Raw genomic sequence first — 15801 nt, 5'->3', positions numbered from 1 at the left:
CCCCAGAATTCTATTTCTACAACTTCTAGCATTAAATCCCTTCATACATCTTGTTCAGAAGTCTAGAAACTTGTTTTTCCCTAGTTCAACTTCTCACAGTCTCCTGAGCCACACCTTAGATAATGGTGTTAAAAAGCTCACAAAGAGCCAGAGATATTAATTCATTCATACAACAGGCCCCTCATGAATAAAAAAAGTACACACATTTGGCATTCACAAATTGTGGGGGAGGGAACAGAGGGAAAAAAAAAAAGTGCCTGTAGGTGGCAGGAAGTGGGAGGAGACTTTTAAAAAAGCAATCTTGGGCCAGGGGCCATTTCAGAAGTTAGATTTTCTTTTTATCAACCTCAACTCCTTTTCTGAGTATGGAGAATGCAAAAGGCAAGATGGTAAGTACATTTTAGTGGGTTTGTTTTCTGTCTTTGAGCCTCCTCATGTTTCTCTCGCCGCAAGCACACTTCTCCTTTTGAGGAGAAAAGAATGTGCCTTAGAATTTCTTTCTCTTGACTTCTTTAAGAAAAAAGTAAAATCCTGGATATGACTGCGGCCTGGTATACTGGAGTGAGAAAATAATAAGTGGGTTTTCTTATTTTGGTTTTGAAGAAATATTTTATCTTGTCAGAAAGAGAAATTAAGTACCAGGGCTAGAAGGAAATGGTAACAGGAGGAAAAGAAGTGAGAGAAACTTGTTAGGAAGAGGTAGTTAAAAATGAGACTGGGAAAGAATGAAATGGTTTCATTTTCCTTTGACAGACATGGTCCTAAAGCAAAGGTTGTGCGTCTGAGTTTTTTTTTTTTCACCCGCCCCGCTCCACAGACTTGTTAGGGCCAAAAACTCATTAGCAGCCAGACATACTGATGAGTTCTACAGATAGAAACTAAAGGTGAACAGGCTTTGAGGCCTGGTACAGAAAAATTGAACTAATGTGCTAGGGAAACCTGAGCACTCTTAGGATCTCTTTCCTAGAACCAGATTCTCTGTTTGCCCTCTTAATTTTAAGACTTTGTGAGGCCCCAAAGTGAGTATTTTGTGAAAGCACTAGGCAAAAGTAAGATTTGAATATGTAGGACAAACTGCTACAGAGATGTAAAAGTGCCATTCGAATGTTAATTTGTCCAGTACTCCCACTTTAAATGATAATGGGAAGGATTTAGATTTGGGAGCTAGTTGACCTTGGGTTTAATTTTTACCTAAAATGCCTACCTGTGAGCCTTTAGCTATCTAACCTCAGCCTCAGCATCTGAAAAACAAAGTAATAAATGGTCACAAGACTGCTGTGAGGATTACATGAAAGAAAATAAGGAATGTGTCAAACAACACCTAAAACAGAGGTTCAACAAATGTTAGTTTCTTCGTATCAAAAAACTTTATCCCCACTGTTCTCTTGTTTCTCTTCATCCAATAAGTATTGAGTGCCTACGATGAAAGGGAAAGAAATTCCACCCTTTTGGAGCTTACGACTGAATGGACTAACAGGAATTTACCCAATCACACAAGCAAATGTAAAATTGCAACTGACAAGTGGAGGGAATGAGTAAATATGTAGTAGATTTGACATAATCTGTAAAGACTAGAAAGGGTCACCAGATGAGCTAATATTAAATGAGATTATAAAAGGAGTGAGACTTTGAAATGTAAACCGAAGAGTGGGTTGAGGTAGAGCTAAGGGTAATTCCTTCAGGCCAGACTAACTAGGTTGGAAAGGAATGCTGTGACCAGAATTGGGGCAAAGGAGAGTAGTATGAGAAGCAGCTGGAATGGAAGATGGGAGGCTGGTATAGGTTGTATTACAGATGTTTGATTGTATTCATATTTTCCTGCTAAGAACAATAAACCGTTGAATGGATGTATAGCATTACTCTGGGAAACATTTGTTTGAAAGAGGTCAAAGATAAAAGGATAGGGAAAAAAAATCTTCCAGGTGAGAGATAAGGATATAGTCCTTCAAAGCAGAGCACAGTTTCCTCTATTTTGTTTATATCTGTACTTTCTGTCTTTTCCTCATACATTCATATTGGCCTTCTCCCATTTCCCTAGCATTGCTTTGCTATCTGATAAATAAACCTGGGCATTAAGATGATACTCAGAGAATACACACTGGCGGCACAGAGTTCTGTGACTGTCTTGGTGTCTCGACTGTGGGTTATCTTAAAGGCAGGTAGTGTTGATGTGGTGGGTCAGACACTAGAGGAATGACTGACTGGCTCCTCTACCCACAGTGGAACTCCACAAAGAAATCAGGGGAGAAAAATATGACTTGTAAATTCCAACCTGTGTCAGTAGAAGCTGAAGAGGAACAGCGACCTGCTGGTGAACCAAGTATGCAAAAAACCTCAGGGAAGGGGACCAAACGAAAAAGACCTATCGAAGCTGACAAAGGTAAGAGGTCCACAAGTGCTTACATCCCATTTCCTTGGGTTTAAGAAGTCTGAGGGATTTTTCTGGAGTAGAAAAAGTATAAAAGATATTTTTGTCCTCTATTCTGCAAGTCCCACAATTGCTTCGAAGCCCAGCTTAAATCTCACCTCCCTGAAGCCTTCTTTCGGTCACTTCTACTAAATCTTGTCACTTTCAATCTCCAAACTCCCACAGTATACTTGGTTCTTCTTCTTTTTTTTAATAGCAGAAAAGAAGAGTTTTATTAGAAGGGAAAGTACACTTCCAGATGTGGAAGCAGGCCTGAGCAAGAGAAGTGTGGCTCAAAAGGCCAAGTATACTAGGTTCTGATCATCATTCTGCAAGAAGAAAATTCTGAGATTCCCCTAAATTAAATTACAGCAGCCCGAGAAAGAGAGGAACGGAAGCGATGGAACTGCTAGTCTGTTAATGACCGCAGGCCAGCTGACGAAAGCCTGCTGTCCGCTTCTTTTACACGTGGACTTCGTGGACTCTGCACCTATCCCAGAGTGGGCCCCAGTTCACCTTCTCCCACCCCTTTGCCTGTAGCTAATGTAAATTCTTTCAGACAGGTTTTGTCTTCCCCCTCCTCAGTACTCGATGTATAAAGATACCTGCAAATTCTGAGATTATGGATATATATATCTTTTCCACCTAGCCAAGCTTCTAGTGGTTTGGAATTCATGCCCCAAGATCTGTCTTCTTTTTGGCTAGCATGTTTGGCTCAATAAAACCTTTCTTTAGAAAAAACTTTCGGCTGTGGAAGTTAACATTTTTGTTTTAACAACTCACTGCTTGGAGTTCAGGATATCAGCATGCAATGATTTGGGAACAGACTGATGTAAGTTTGAAATCCCATTCGTGAAACTCCACTACCTATTTTAAAAAGAGTGAGGCTAATAACCTACCATGTTGAGTCTGAGTGGGGTGGTGGGTCAGTTGTAATTTACATAGAATATTGGGTAAAATGCTTATGCCTCTACCTGACTAGTAATGTGGGCTCAGTCAACCTTGGAGATTATTAGCATCAGCGTATTTGTATCTATTCTGGAGCTGTGTTCTGCCTTTTCCTGAATGGCCCTGTGTGTGAGGTGCATCAGGAGGAGACTGATATGCAATGGGAACTGAGTGCTGCTCTAATGGAGTGGGCTGGCAGAATTATGGGTAATAGTGGTTGTGCTTGTAACATTACTGTGCAGTTTATTTGTATTGTGGTGGCAGAACAAGGCACCACTGAGCATTTATGATCTCAGGTCTAAGCAATCTCTAGTGCAACCTCTTCAGCGTCTATAGGTCAAGCTCACAAGTGTGTACAAGTAGTAGAGAATTTTAGGAAGTAAAAACTGGGATTCATAAGTATTAAGTCCTAGGCTTGAGGTTCTGTGCCTTGGAGGTTTTTGATAAGTCATGGGGACTGAACTATGAGAACTAAGTGATTGTACTTTTGACATTTTATTTTTATTTAATATTTTAATTTTTTAAGCGTTTATTTGAGCCAAACATGCTGGGGAACAAGATCTTACATGTTCCCATACTTTTGACATTTTAAAAAGTTACACAAAAGTTAATTATTACTAATTTTAATCCCATTCTCTTTCAGCTTCCTGTCCACAAAAGATGGCACAAGACGATAAAAAAGTAAAACTTAGAAAAAAGATACCAATTCCTCCATTACCCTCCAAACTGCCACCAGTCAACCTGCTACACCGGGACATCGTGAGGGCCTGGTGCCAGCAATTAAAGCTGTGCACCAAAGGCTTGGTGAGGGCCCAGGTGTTATACAGCGTTTTGGGGAGGAAGGGTAGAAAACTTACTTTCATTATTAACTCCTTGATCTCTCTTGTCTTAGAAATTGGATGTATACAGGAGACTCTGCGAATACGCTTATCCTAATCAAAAGGTGAGTAATTTGTAGAAAATTTGGCAGAGTGGAAGTTTTAGTTCTCATTCTAATTACCTATTTTAGTATCAAAAAGTGAGTAGAGCAATTGTCCTAGACCCTTCTTCCCCCTTCATTCCTCCTTCTAAGAAGGAACAAACAGCCCCCCCACCACCACTTTTCACCAACTCTACGAAGTGTAATAAAAATGAGGGTACACTTCTGATAGCACTTTAATCTTTTCAACCCTATTTGTAGGACATTCCGATCACAGCAAAGGAGGCCAAGATCCTGACAAAATCACAAATAAAATTAAAGATGAAAAGGGGAGAAATAACGCTGGATCCTTCTGAAGTGACTGCTGTCTTTAAGGAAGGGGCATCAGTTCTTGAAGGGTCTACTGCTCTCCTTGATGAAATGGACAATGTTGTCATGACAACTTCTACCCCGAATGCTGTGTTTGCTTCCTGGACCAGAATTGCAGCCAGGGCTGGGAAGATAGAGGCAGTGAAATCATCGCAAGAGGCCTCTCGTAAGCCCAATATTAAGAGCTCATTCTGGATTAGATGAGCAAATAAGTTTAATTGTTATTAACCTCTGATCAATTTTAGGGTGTATTAGAATCACCCGATGGGCTGGTGATTCTTGGGCCCCACCCACAGTTTCTGATTCAGGTCTGAGGTAGGGCCTGAGAATTTGCATTTCCAACAATTTCTCAGGCACTGTTGATGCTAGTTGGGGGACCACTCTTTGAGAACCACTGCTCTAAATTACTGATGTCATCAGAGAAGGAAATAGCAATCTGTTTGGCTTCATTTTTTTTCCTCTTTAAAGATTTAGAAGTAAAGGTAGGCTCTAAAATCAACTGCCTGAGCCTAAGCTTGGGAGGCCCGGATGTTGTAGCATCTATTAAAGTGAGCGACATTGACAAATTGCTTAAACTAGTTCCCAGTTTCCTTATTGTAAAATAGGCTAATAATACGTACCTCATTATATTGTGTAAGAATTACAGAAGATACAATTAAAGACCATAAACTGGTTAGTATAATACAGTTCCTATAATAAAGAACCTATTTCATGAAGGCCATCTCAGACCACTCTGGTTTAGTCTATTTCTATTGAAGAAAACCAGAATAGGTCACCCACAAATATGCCTCTTTGACATAAAAAAATATATATATATTTTGAGCTGAAGGCCATTGAAAAGCAATGCCTCCCCTACTCTTCCCACCCCCATAAAAAAAAAAAAAAAAAAAATTCCCGCTTTTCTGCCTAAAGACAGGATATAAATTGTTTTGCTGGAGACACTCATCAACTAAAAAATGGCATCAGAGGAATCTGCAAACTAATCTCACTCTATTAATTTCCTCCTATATATTTACCATCCCACAATTGGACACCCTTAGGGGCTTAAATCTGCTTTCCTTTGCCCTGTTATTCCTTTACAGATTTATTATTTGTAGAAGATGTTAAAGAAGATGGAATTCTAAACTGCCATTTCGAGTTTTTGTCGTGTGTTTTCTTGCATGGTGTACACTGCATACATTAATAAACTGCTTTTCTCTTGTTAACCTATCTTTTTGTTAGAGTCCTGGCTGAAAGCCTAAGATAGGTAGAGGTAAAATTTTGCCTCCCCTACACTATTATTCAGTTATTGCAGCTATACCATTCCTAATTATATTTTTTGTTCCTTTTTAAAGTTGTAACAGGAACTATTTTGCATTATTTTTTAAAGGGGAACAGAATAGAATAAGTTAAGTTAGAATTCCAGAGTTCATATCTCAAGAGTTGGCACTTGACAAAGATAGTAAAACCAAAAGCCGTGATGTAATCTCAGACGTGATAATTTGGTCTTGCTCTGTTCATCTTACCTCTTTTTCCTTCTCCAGGTGTCATGTGGTGTGTGGTCCACGGGCGAAGTCTCCCTGCAGACACGGAGGGTTGGGTCCAGCTACAGTTTTATGCTGGGCAAGCCTGGGTTCCTGAAAAACAAGGGAGAGTGTGTGCACTTTTCTTGCTACCTGCCTGCAACTTTCCACCCTTACACCTGGAGGATAATATGTTGTGCCCCAAATGTGTTCATAGGTAATTCACCTAGTGCTTTTCTACAGACTAAAAGTATATACCTGGCTTATAGTTGAGGGAGAGGGGAGATGCATGCTAATTTTAATTAGCTCTGTGTTTTAAGTATAAGTTATCAGTAGAGTTTCAAGAAAAGTATTACCCATAAGTATATTTCTAAAAAAGAAAGAGCAATATGTCAGGGCTTAAGGCTTCTACCTGGAGACAATTAATTCTAAGAAATAGACCTTTACAATTACTATATTGCAGATATATACACTACACAAAAATAATAACTAGCCAAAAAACCTTTTGAGTAGCCTACAATATAATGGGGATGGTTGGTTTGTAAACAACTGTAATACCATGTGGTGACTAATATCACTTAAGGGAAGAATTGACTAGATGGAAAGGAGTAAAGATAATTTTCAGTATAGGAACCAGAGCAAAGGCTGTGAAAGAACTTAGGACAACACAGAAATTGCAAAGTAGTACAGCATGAAAATAAACCTCAGTTTTGTCGCTTAACAAAATAGGCATAATGATGCCTATCTAAAGATAATGTGAAATTTAAATGAGTAAACAAGAAAAAATGTACATCTGCAAAATTCTGCAAATAATTTATAGCAGTCAGGGGTGGACAAGGAGTCTGGAGTCAGGCAGCTCATCCTTGGGTGATGAGCCACTGAGAATTTTTAAGCAAGTAAACGGGCTGAGGGCTTATACTGCCAAAGAGGGAAGGATGTAAGGTCTATCAGAAAAATCTTGGGGAAATTTGGTTTTCATATGTTTAAAGGACCTGGCATCTTCTATAGGTGACAAAAAAGAAATCTGGCTTCCAGGTAATTATTTGGTAGTTATTTAAATATTGATAAGGTTAACAGTTACACTGAGGCTGAGGACTTGAGGACAGAGCTTCGAGGAACAGCAGTATTTGGGGGGCATGTTAAAGAAGGCAGAAAAGAAACAAGAAAAGCTGAAATATAACGTTAACGAAAAAGTTTATATGAGGTGATTGTCTTAAGTAATAGCAAATAAAGCTGAAGAAGTTACAAATAATATGCTTGACTGGATAATAGATTTGAAGCAGTAAAGGATACAGAAAATTAGATGTCCGTTGACTAGGGTAGAAGTAGAGACTGCAACGGAAGATATTTTTTGAAAGTGCAAATGGAGAGGTAGAGCAACAGGGCACTTAAAGGGAATTTTCATTTGTTTTATATTAGAGGGCAGAGGCTAAGTATGCTTCTGGGCTTAGCTTGGGAGAATGAAAAGATAATCCTTCTGAATAGAGGGATTTGGTGCAGCCCTGTCTTGTCCCAAAGGGTCCATTTCCCCACTCTGTTGTCCAAGAGCCATCCTGGGCTCCATTTCAAGCTCTCTGTTGTTTTGCTGCGGGGAGCCCTATTGGTGTCACACTTATTGAACACCCCAGGTCTAGGATAGCCAGCAAAGTCTAAAGTGAGTAGGACCCTCTAGGGTAGACTCCCCCTCCACCATCCAGGAGTGGCAGTCCCCTGGGCCCTGGGCCCTGGCCCATTACCAGGTCCCACAGGAGGAAGTATGTGAACATGTACTTGTCTTTTCCCCTTTTGGCTCTCCTGCTTCCTGCCACAATTCTGTGCTAAGCAAGTTGAATAATTGAGGTCACTCTGGATAGCCCACATTTGGGCCACTGGGCAAATGATAAAAGATCCATTCTGGGGCCTCTCCTGCCCATGGGCTGCATAAGACAGGAATTGTGTTAGAGACATGATTTGGCTGATAATGTCATTCTTAGAGGAAATGACATTCCCACCCACTATCCTAAAGTTTAAGGGTAATTTATGGCATTCCAGCAACGGGTTTCTTGGCTATTTTCAAGAATACAACTTGATATTTCTTGATTATCTTTTTAAAACCACATTTCATTTGCTTTGTAGGAATAAGGTGTTGATGAAAAGCCTCCAATGAGATTACAATGCCAGGAAAAAGGGTACGGCTCTGATTTATATTAATGGTAGAAAGATGACTGCAATCAACTTCGTGGTGCCCCTGACATCTGAACTCCAAGCTGTTCCCCACCTTCAACGCTTCCTGCTTTCAGGGCTTACAGCCAGTAGGCTGCAGGTGTTAACCCTCAGAGCCCCAGAGCCCCAACAGTGCTTGCTGCTTGTCTGTTGGAATACAGAGACTCATATTTTGAAGTGAGAACCTGAGTTGAGCATTGTGAAGGGGCTGAGTGAAGAAATAATAGTGTGTTCCCAGTCTGTGTTTCTACCTCAGAATTCTGACACCATTACGGGCTGTTGCCTTCTAGTTCTAAGTTCAATGACCTCAAATGGTTGACTATGTTAAGCCAAAGGGAAATTGTTCACTCTCCAAAACACATTCTTAATAAACAATGCAATATTTTTTGAAGTTTTCTTAACTCAAGATTTCTATAATGTGTCTCTGAGATAAAAACACAGGGCACTTTGCTGGTATTTCCATTTGTAATGGTTTCGTATGTTTTTATTGATTAAAAATATTCAAGGTTACTTTTGAATTGTACATAATGTTTAAAATGTGTATATAAAATCTTGTATTTAGGAAATTTGTATGCAAATTATAGTTAATGTTCTTAATAGGATTAAGCCAAAAGGCATGATTATTAGTCAGAATTTTTCAGTGTATAAATGACATGTTTTACTCCTTACATTGTATGTATAATTTCCTTTTTTAAACTTTTCCCCCTATTTTCACTGGATTGTTCGAGTTTCTATTCTATTTCCTTCCTCTCTGCCTTTATTAATTTGGGAATTTTACTTTCTGATTCTGCTTGTAGATAGCTCTCTGTCCATAACATACTAAAACTTAAAATTCTCTCTCTATAAAATAAATCATTCTACCACTAAAATGGTATATTTACTCCTTACTGTCCCTGGCAAGATAAAAGTTCTAAAGTCACATTCCCCAACTCCCTAAAATCCATATGCCTCCCCCCAAATTTGTATATATTAACTACCTTACTCTATTCTCCCCTCACTGTCTCTATCTCATGCTCAGAATATTCAAAAGAGACAAATTGAGACTACATATTTCATGCCTCATAAATTCCACGGCAAAGAGATCCTGTGATACGATCTTGATTGCGGGGAGCCAAGAGGAGCCATTTTCCCATCCAGAAATAACAGCGTCTACAAAGATGTTCTCACAAGCACTTTTATAATGTGTTCTTGTGTGTATGCTCGTGTACACATGGCAAAGCTGTAAGGTATGACAAATGTAAGACATCTGGGGCCTGCCCTCCCTACTTCCTTTCGCTCCAAAAGGATATTTAACACTTCAAGAGTTGGTGCTGAAGTAACAGCTCTGGAGTCAGGTCCTGGTGGACACTGACTAAAGCAAAGCTATCTGCATGAAGAAATCCTGTAAACTCACTGACAGAGTGGAAGTGGGCACATCTCCAAGGATCCCCAGCCTGAGAAGCAGAGGTAGGAAGAAAGCAGATGAAAATTTTTTTTAAATATTAAATCATAGAATTGGAATTAATTTTTCTGAAAATGCCTCAAGTAAATTTCTACATTTGGCAAGATGGGGCTTATAGACAAAAATGTATTCAAACTTATCAGGAATGATATGAACAAATGTGTTTTCTAACAGGTTACAATATATGACACTTGCCGAAAAGATCTAACGGGAGTCTCACAAGGAAGCAATTGGTCCTGATTATACCAGTTGACTCAGCATAATCAAACAAGCTTGCTTTGTGTTGTGTGGCATTTATATAGATGTATCTTTATGAAAAAATTCACACAGCAATTCATTTAGATGTGTGTGATTTGCTATATGTAAGTTTTATATTTTTAAAAGTGCGATTTGAACGATAAAGTATGGTTCTTGAAGTCAAAAGAATGTTTTTGACATAATTGGAAAAATTTGAATATTAAGTGGAAATTAGATGATACTACAGCCATGTTAAATGTCTTGGTTGTAATACGATTGTGGTTATATAGGATTATATATGTGTATATAATCCAACATTGTTTTATTATGATTATTATAAATGCGTATATACACACCCAAACAGAAAATACAGAAATAATATTGCATTAACCATTGACAATTAGTTCATGAGGCACAGAATAACGAGCATTGCACCAAGTTTTGTGTTTGAAAAATCTTAAATTAAAGCTTACATTTTAAAATAAAATACTCAATTATCTATGTAGAAAAATCCTTTTGAAATACAAGTCAGATCATGACACTCAAACCCTTTCATGGAGCTCATTTTATTCAGAGGGAAATCCAAAGTTCTTGTAACAACTTCTGAGGCCTTCCCTCAAGTGTACTCTACTTTGTGAGTGCTCGCCTCCAACATCTCCAGCACCCTGCTTTCGTGATTCCTTAACCATGTCTAACATGCTCTTACTTTAGGGCTTTGTCACTGGTTGAAATGTTCTTTTTCCCAGATATCAATATGGTAAACATGCTCACTTTTAAGTCTTTCTTCAAATATCATTATCAAAAAAAGTATACTCTGACCCCCTGTTTAAAATCACAAGCGATTTCTCAACCCTTATCAGCACCATTTGTCCCCCTCACCCTCTTCTAGCTTTCTAGATGAATAAAGAATGAAAATGTTTGATGTGAATTTTATGAAAGGAAATGGATTGCGAGTTACTTAGGAGTCAATATAAGAAAATTGATCTTTGTCCTCTCTATCTAATGTATTGCTTACTGCATGGTTAATATAACACAGCTACAACCTGATGCGATGACCTGATCAGTGAGTGGGGGCTCCAAAACAAAAAAGAGGGCAGGCGTGTATGTTGGGTGAAATGCTAATGACCTGCAAATATAAAGGATGTAAGAAGTCATGACCCAGGTTTGAGGACCACCTGTGCTATTTTTGTTGCTGGTTGATTTTGAGTGTCTGTTGCCTAAATGGCAACAATCACATTTATTTCACAAGACTGTAAGAATTAATGAGAATATATGTAGCACACTTTACAAATTGAAGGTTTATGCAAATGTTATTTATGACTTTTATTAAATTCTTTCTTAGCTTCTGTTCTTCAATGTTAAGTTTCCCCAAACAGAACACTCCCCTGTCTAACCAGTCTGCCTCCCATGGATGGGTTCTCTTGACACTTTATGTAGCTGGTGCCAATGACAGAATTTGAGAGCTGCTAGTAGGATTAGTAAATTGGGAATTTGTGCTGCTCAGAACAAAGATGGGAATGTGAATTCTTTTATTAACTTTTATTTCCCCCTAATCTTTGCAGAAAAAATAATTTGAGAGATTGTAAAAAAGCATTTTTAAACAAATCACTTGTTGGGAAGGTGGTAATGGTATAGTTATAATTCTTCTATCTTTTTACCTAATTTTGATATAAAGCAAGGTCAGAGAAAGCAGAAGGATAGAGAAAGGGAGGATGTTATTTTTGGTCTTTATTCCATACGTTACTCCTTCCATACCTTCTCCCACTTCCACCTGTTTTTGAACTACTGAGATAAGTAACTTTCGTTTTTAAAACGTGATCGTAGTACTTCACTTTTGGACTCTGATTATGAGACCTGTTTGCAGAATATGCTCATCTCAGCAGAAGTGGTCTTGAAATTGTCATATTCAAGAAGAGGCTTGATACTGACCAGCAATGCCTCAGCACAGAGCTGAAAGAGGGAAGAAGACTGAAATGGCCACTACCCTTGACATGGCTAAAAGTTTTCTGATGAATAACTCAGACCATATTCAAGAAAAAGACCAAGATATGACAACCCTATAGCAGTAGCCTCACCTATCGTTACTGCCACTTCCAAAAAAAAGGGGGCCTCTAAGATTGAAAATAGTGCTGGTCCAGAAGAAGAAACAGCTCAATGTTAATTAGTTTCAAATGAAAAAAGTAAGTGATGGAACAAGCCACTTACCTTTTAACAATCCATAGGTTGGAAAATGGTTTCTTGTCAGTTATTTTTTTGTCTGCTGGTGGTCACTTTCTACTGGCATATGTTAATGTTTTTCCTAAATTAATTTCTAAGCCAAGTGATTTGGCCCTATAGTGGTAGCTACACTTATTGTTGACTGTAATTATAATTTCACAGACGCATAAAGTGTTGAAATAATCAGAAAAGGAGTTCCACATGCTCAGTATACTTTGTCTTTCCTTTCTTTAAGGCACTCAGGCAAAGGAGGTATAGCATTATGATGTGGTGATCATGCAAATGTGCCTTTTAGCTCTGTACTGTAGGAACAGTAATTTGTCAGTGACCCCGACTTTAACTTTATCACTATGTTCACGCCTATGCTGTAACTCTCATCTGCTTCTCTCAGCCACTCAATGTAGCAGTTTCTAAAGCAAGGCCATTCTTATGGCCAAGACTCAGAGGACTCCTCATCAGCCTTGCTTTAACTTTCTTAGAATTACACTGCAGTTCAAGACTCTTCCTACCCAAACTCCATTCCCTCTCCTTCACCAGAGGTCAGAGCTATATCATGGGGCAGACAGCTCTCCCATCCTCCAGGCTCCCTTCTCATTTTCTCTCACACTTGTTTTCTATAATAAATCTCCTGAGCACCTAATTCTACCTTGGCATCTGCTTCTTGGAGAACATGAACAAATACCAGGAGCAGTCAGAGAAAACAAATAATAACATGGAATTCTGGAAACTGGCTCGCTGACCAGCTGGTGGACACAAAAGAACGCCGTTCTGAGTGCTGTGTAAGGAGCGAACAGTTCCTGACTCATAATGGTGGTCCAATTGCTGAAGATTTCCAAAGACATGACCTGAAAAATGCCCTGGTAGAGGGGAATATCCTTGCAAATGCAATAATTCAGTTATTTGGAAAATATAGGTATAAAAGAGTACAAAGATAGTGGAGTTGGCTGGTTATTGGTAAGTTCTATTAATGTTTGTCAACAGGATAATGAAAAACCGAGGGCCATTAACAAGCATTTAAAGAGTGAGTATGAGATGTGAGAGCCAGGAACCCTCTAGCAGTTTACAGAGGCCCATATTTCCTGTTTCTAGAAGAATGGGCATAACTGAACAGTAAACAGAAACTGTAAAAGCTAAAGTTGCAGAGCTATGGAGATGTAAAATTTTAGCAAAGGCAAGTCTGTTATGCTAAAGTCAGCACACTAGTTGGGAAAATCGTGAACCCTGAAACATTGGGTTGAGACATTGGAAAAGATGCCCCTGAGAGTGTCAGCTCTGTAGACCTTTGTGAAGTCTCAGAAGTCGCAGAGGTGGTCCATAATTCCCGAGTAACAGCTATCACTACCTCCATGCTGAAAGATGCTGCAAGGCCCCTCCCCCTCAGAGGTAACAGGTAACAGGTGCTCCCTCAAAAACTCCTCCAAACTGTCCTCCCAGCTACTAGGCAAATAACCGAGAGTTAAATTCCAGTATAATCCAGCTGGAGAAGTGATGAGTTCCAGCATAATCCAGCTGGGCAAGGGAAGAAAGAGAATATACACCAAAAATTCTGTAAACACTTGCCAGTATGTATTGGCAGGAGTTAGGGGAGTAATTCTTGTATTAGATTTTGAGAGCGGTTGATCAAAAGAACTGGAATATGACACTGGATAAGCAAGAATTCATCATCTTGGGGGATATTTCCTCCTTAGACAGGGTTTAACAAACTCTCAAGGATCCCAGGAGATTAAATAAATTTACTGCTAGGATGATTCTTAGAGGCCCAAAGAAGCTGCCCTATCTGAAGGTAGAGGAGGGAATAAAGAGGCTGAAGAAAGTAGGACTGCAGGGGTGGATATGGTATATGTGAGGCCAGACATACCCACCAGAGGTTGTTCCTCAGGTGAGTATTCACCAAAGCCATCAGGAATGTGCTGGAGAGGAGGCACAGCATTGCTGAAAGACATCGACAGGGCTGAGAGTAGGTGAGGCAGTCACAGAGCTGGGCTCATTAATGTCATTCTGGGGATGAAGGGCTCTGAAGTAAATGAGCCAGATGGTGGCACTTAACTAGCAGAAACCAAGAGGCTGCAATTACCAGGAAGGTTGGAGGACAGCCAAGGGATTTTGACTCATAGGGATCTGTAGAGATGTTTAATAAAGTGTGATGTCCCTAGGGGCAAAGGAGATGGGCAGCCAATGACAGCCAATAAGGATGTGTGTGTATGTGCGTGTGCCCACGGACGTGTGTGTATGTGTGTGTGTGTACATATACATATACATATACATACATACATATGTGTGTGTGTGTGTGTGTATAAATTTGGAAGTAAATAATTACTTTTATTTTTTTCCAGTTTTATTGAGATGTGATTGGCATATAACATTGTATAAATTTAAGGTGAAGTACTACATAATAATTTGATATATGTATACATTGCTTCTTAACATCTATAATCAGAAGTCAAGATTAGAAGAGCAAGAGACTGTGGGTAGTCACCCTAGTTAAGAGTCATCATCTCTGGCTCAGCTCTCAGACCTGAACTGATTTTCAAATCCAGAACCCACTAGGTGATAAGATGCCTTGCTTCCTAGGAAGAAGGATCCTGTATTACCATGATAAGTATTTTTATAAGCCCCTAGTCCCTCCCCAAAGGGATCTATAGCTCTTTAACCATATGACTGTACACTTGAAAAGAGAAAAAATATTTTGAAGATTAATGGACACAGGGTATAAATTAACATTGATACTCAGATTATCATCATGACCTCCCCTTTGTTAGATTGGAGGCTTAAAGGAGCCAGGTCATAACTGGAGACCTGGCTAATGTCTAGCTCAGGAAGGCACACTGATTTTCTGAACATAACCTAGGGATCATTTCCGCAGTCTCTAAATGTGTAATTGAAATTGTTACACTTGACTGTTGAAATAACCTTCACACTGGACCCTTGGCCTATAGGGTAAGAGCCATATCACAGTGAGAAGGCCAATTCAAAACTTCTGAAACTGCTTCCTATCTCACTCTGATGTGTATAGATTCTAAATTCCGTACTCATGAAACTCTTCTTGATGTAGCATATAATCAGTATTTTGTAGCATCAAGAATAGGTTGGCTGGGAGGTAACATGACCAGCTAGATATTTCAATAACTGGTTAGAGATGCTTTAGACAAGAAATAAGGCAATGGGAGTAAAATAACAGGAGAGACAAAATCAAGCAAGATGTGTACATGTTTTACTTCATAGGACTTTGGCCATTCGGAGTTTAAGAAAAAGGGGTGTTTTAAGGTAGTCGTTATGTTTTTGCCTTTAGACGACTGAGTGGATGATAACACATCCCAAAAGAGAATAAATGCAGGAGGTTGGAAGTTGGTGGGGGAGACAATGAGCTTATTTTTTAATATGTTCTAAGTGCATAATAGGATATGCCAAAACTTGGGTCAGTAATACAATCAAAAGGATTGGGCTAGAAATACACATATGGAAGTAGTCAGCCTGTGGGTGGTAGTTGAAATGGAGAAATGGGTCAGGGTGCTCTAGGAAAGAATGAGGCATGATCAAGAGCAGAGAGATAAACCCTACG

General features: G+C 39.2%; 1 protein-coding gene across 3 annotated transcripts; it reads left to right on the top strand.

Moving 5' to 3' along the window:
- Positions 1 to 305: 305 nt before the first annotated feature.
- Positions 306 to 11052, top strand: DPPA4 (developmental pluripotency associated 4). 3 transcript variants are annotated; one of them, XR_005651512.1, is made up of 8 exons: positions 306 to 389; positions 2221 to 2380; positions 3999 to 4159; positions 4248 to 4298; positions 4536 to 4809; positions 6167 to 6362; positions 8261 to 9793; positions 9963 to 11052. XR_005651512.1 is itself a non-coding variant. In XM_039856919.1 (7 exons), exons 1-7 carry the CDS (start codon positions 366 to 368, stop codon positions 8289 to 8291), a joined length of 897 nt encoding a protein of 298 aa, XP_039712853.1. In that variant the 5' UTR covers positions 306 to 365; the 3' UTR covers positions 8292 to 11052. The 3 variants fall into 3 exon arrangements, 1 of the variants encoding a protein (XP_039712853.1); XR_005651513.1 differs by having other exon boundaries at positions 10915 to 11025; XM_039856919.1 differs by having other exon boundaries at positions 8261 to 11052.
- The last annotated feature ends 4749 nt before the right edge of the window (positions 11053 to 15801 follow it).

This window comes from Pteropus medius, unplaced genomic scaffold, assembly GCF_902729225.1.
Source record: "Pteropus medius unplaced genomic scaffold, Ma_sr-lr_union100, whole genome shotgun sequence".
Lineage (NCBI taxonomy): Eukaryota > Metazoa > Chordata > Mammalia > Chiroptera > Pteropodidae > Pteropus > Pteropus medius.
Note: the sequence above shows the minus strand (reverse complement) of the source record. Positions and strands in the feature narration are given on the sequence as shown.

What these genes read in the sequence shown, in the direction of transcription:
- DPPA4 (XM_039856919.1), top strand. Translation starts at nt 366, where the DNA reads ATGGAGAATGCAAAAGGCAAGATG. An exon ending in ACGCTTATCCTAATCAAAAG is followed by an intron (nt 4,299 to 4,535) that starts GTGAGTAATTTG and finishes CCCTATTTGTAG; the next exon opens with GACATTCCGATCACAGCAAA. An exon ending in ATCATCGCAAGAGGCCTCTC is followed by an intron (nt 4,810 to 6,166) that starts GTAAGCCCAATA and finishes TTCCTTCTCCAG; the next exon opens with GTGTCATGTGGTGTGTGGTC.